We start from the raw sequence: 3353 nt of genomic DNA, 5'->3' as shown, positions 1-3353 counted from the left end.
GGCCGGTAGTGTTTGGTTCTGTTGTGTGACTCCGAACCAAGTCCACATCTTACAACTACCACCACCGCAGGAATGTAAGCTGTTAGTAACAAAAGCAACAGTGTGCAGGAGGGAGAGAAAGATATATGGGAACTCTGTATTTTCTGTACAATTTTTCTTTAAGCCTAAAGTTGCTCGAAAAAAAATTAGTTTATTGAGAGAGAAAGAGAGAGCCTGACGTTCAGAATGCCGCTAAGAGATGAAAGCCTAAACCAGGGGGAAGGGAGTACGGCCACGTTAGTTTAAATCTTGAGATAGGTTGTTTTCCTCTTTGAAAACCATAATGAGGACCCGCCACCGCATCAGAGTGGGTACGACAATAAAAGAGCTCAGGTTTTGAGTTATTTGGAGCATTTGATGTTGTTAAGTGCCGTCAGTCGGTTCCGACCCACAGCGACCCTGTTTTGGGTTTCCAAGGAGCGGCTGGTGAGCTTGAACCGCCGACAGTGAGGTTCAAACTGACTTTGCAGTCCAGCGCATTAACCCACAGCGCTACATCTCAATAGATGGAAGGTCCCCAAATTCGCCAATCCCTTCAATGTCCCACCCCTCGGTCTTCGCCCCGGGGTTTTGGAGTTGGAAGTGGCACAAGAGCCCGAGAGGAAAGGGATCCGAGGCGTGTTCCCCGGCCGAAGATTTCAACCTTCGGAGCTGAAATCCCATACCCCGCACGATGTCCGTCTCTACCGCACGTTTCAACAGTAATCAAACGCCCTCCCACCCACCTCTTACCTTTACACAGCACCACGAACTCCAAGTTTTCTCAGCCTGTATCGCGTCTGCGCGGCTAGGGCCAAGTACTTACGCGCGCGCTGCTTGCTGATTGGATCCGTCGCGCCTACTCCAGCCAATCAAGAAACTCCCTGGCTGTTTACGAAAAGACTGCGCCGCTGGTTTGAGATTGGTAGTTGAGCGGAGAGTGTCGCTCATTTCCTGACGCCTGGGGCAGCATGGCGGCAGAAGGTGGTGGTGATTCACAGCTGAAAAGAAGAAGGCGCCGGGACCAGGAGGACCCGGAAAAAACGGAGCCCAGCGAACGGGAGTTGGCAGTGTCGGTGACCCAAGAAAATGACGAAGAGACTGAAGAGCGCTGGGTTGGGCCTTTACCTTTGGAGGCAACTCTGGCCAAAAAAAGGAAAGGTAGCTGCAGAGATCGACCCAGGGCAAAGTTAGAATGCCGTGAGGCCTCTGAGTGCTAGAGTTCTAGCCAGACCCGAATAGGGATGTGTGATTGTGGGGTTTTGTGCCCTAAGAACAGAAGGTCGCCTTCTTCCAAGAAGCCCTGGTGTTTCAAACCCACCAATTGCGGAAGAAAGATGTGGCAGTGTACTTATGTAAAGATTTACAGCCTTGGAAATCTCATAGGGACAATTCAACTCTGTTCTACAGGGTCACTATGAGTTGAGATTGATTCCACAACAGTGAGTTTGGGCTTTTGATTCTTCTGGCTACTGTACTTTCAAATTATTCTGAAATAATAAAGGAAAATAAAACATAATCTCTGTGCTTAAGAAACTATCAGTTTAATGAAAATCAGTGCCATGTATTAATCTACATTGTTGTTAAGTGCCATCGAGTCGGTTCCGACTCTGCTACCCTGTATAGAGTTTCCGAGGAGCAGCTGGTGGATTTGAACTGCCAACCTGTGGTTTGCAGTCCAGTGCTTATCCTACAGTGCCACACCAAAAGTTAATACTCATATATAATGTATTCATATATTAGGTGTTCCTGAATGTGTATGCTGTTTTCTGAAAGTGTGTATAGTTTATGTACATTTTATATTAGCTATTCAACTTTGGCCCTGGTGTGGTGCCCTAGGATAAGCACTGGACCTCAAGGTTAAGCAAAGTTAGTTCAAATTCACCACCTGCTCCTTGGAAACCTTATACAGGGTTACTATGAGTCGGAATGACTTGATGGCACTTAACCCCAACTACAGTACTTCCTTTTGTGGTGCTGTAGATTAAGCACTGGACAAAACTACAAGGTCAGCAGTTCAAATCCACCTGCTGCTTCTCAGAAACCCTGTATACGGGGTCAGTATAAGTCAGAGCCAACTTGATGGCACTTAACAACACACATATGTAAACCAAAACCACTGCCAGAGAGTTGATTCCGACTCACAGTGACCCTACATAGGGCTTCATCTGAGACTGTAAATCTTTTCAGGAGCAGACAGCGTATAGAATGGAATAGAGCAGACGCATGCTGGTAGAATGCTGCAGTTGGCAGCCCAGACTTAGCCCCCAGGGCCACCTAAGTGCTATATAATTTGTATAATAATCAAGGCATTGTACAGGGACTTTTTGATGATGTCTATATAGAGAGTCCTGGTGTGGTGCTGTGCGCTAATGAGTCCGATTACAAAGTTGTTTGAACTGCAAGATCATTGGTTCAAGCTCACTAGCTGCTCTTTGGAAACCCTATACAGGGTCGCTATGGGTCACAATCTACTTGACAGCACTTAACAATAACAACAAACTTAATAATCACGAATTTTTAAACTGACTAACTCGATGGTACTTAACAGCAGACACTAATATTTGTCTATACTTTGTGCTTCCTGCTTATTTAATCTTGTTAACCACTCTGTGAGGTTGGAATTTCCTACTCTTTTGCAGGTTAGAAAGAGTACTGATGCTCCCCACATGAAAGCTGCCACAGTGGCAGTAGTGTTTTGGGGAAAGCAGTAGTATGACACCTATATTTAAAATCATATTTCAACTCTGACCCTTCCACTGGTGGGTTTTCTGACATCGAGAAAGTTACGTAAGTTTCCTGGACCACAAGCTTGTACATCTAAAATCCAAGTTATGTGATTCTCAAACTATTTCATGAAATGCCATGGACCAAAGTATTTTGCAACTAAACTGTATACTGACCAATTTTGAATAAATAAAAAAGATGGGGAAAGGAATAAATTAAATTCTCTTGTGTTTCATATATTCCTGTGACATAGTAAAGATCATCAATATGTGGTCTTAATATATTTGCAATGTTTTGCCAAAATAAATATTAATTCATCACTCTCCCCTACTTGAAACTCTTACTGCTTTCAAAATAAAGTTCAAACTCCCTAATGTGGCTTACAAGTCCCTCAATGATCTGATCTCATCATAATGCCTCAGTCAGATCTTTCCATTTCTCTCCTCTCCCAATCCAGTGTGGAGTCCTGGTATGGCGCTGTAAGGATAAGCCTGGTGGTTTAAACCCACCAGCTGCTCCTCAGAAACCCTATACAGGGTCGCTATCAGTTGGAGCCAACTCAAAAGCACTTAACAACAACGACCTCCACCCAACCCAGTGTCTTTCCT

The 3353-nt window shown here is 44.7% G+C and overlaps 1 protein-coding gene across 1 annotated transcript in view; it reads left to right on the top strand.

Annotated features, from left to right (window-relative positions):
• The first annotated feature begins 989 nt into the window (after positions 1 to 989).
• Positions 990 to 3353, top strand: part of LOC102832792 (peptidylprolyl isomerase domain and WD repeat-containing protein 1-like) — a 35913-nt gene continuing 33549 nt past the window's right edge. The window contains exon 1 of the mRNA XM_006870998.1: positions 990 to 1179. Within this exon, the coding sequence (XP_006871060.1) occupies positions 990 to 1179 (190 nt within the window). The remainder of the gene's footprint in view (positions 1180 to 3353) is intronic.

Source organism: Chrysochloris asiatica, unplaced genomic scaffold, assembly GCF_000296735.1.
Source record: "Chrysochloris asiatica unplaced genomic scaffold, ChrAsi1.0 scaffold00157, whole genome shotgun sequence".
Taxonomy (NCBI): domain Eukaryota; kingdom Metazoa; phylum Chordata; class Mammalia; order Afrosoricida; family Chrysochloridae; genus Chrysochloris; species Chrysochloris asiatica.
The sequence above is the reverse complement of the archived record's forward strand: the minus strand, read 5'-3'. Positions and strand labels throughout refer to the sequence as shown.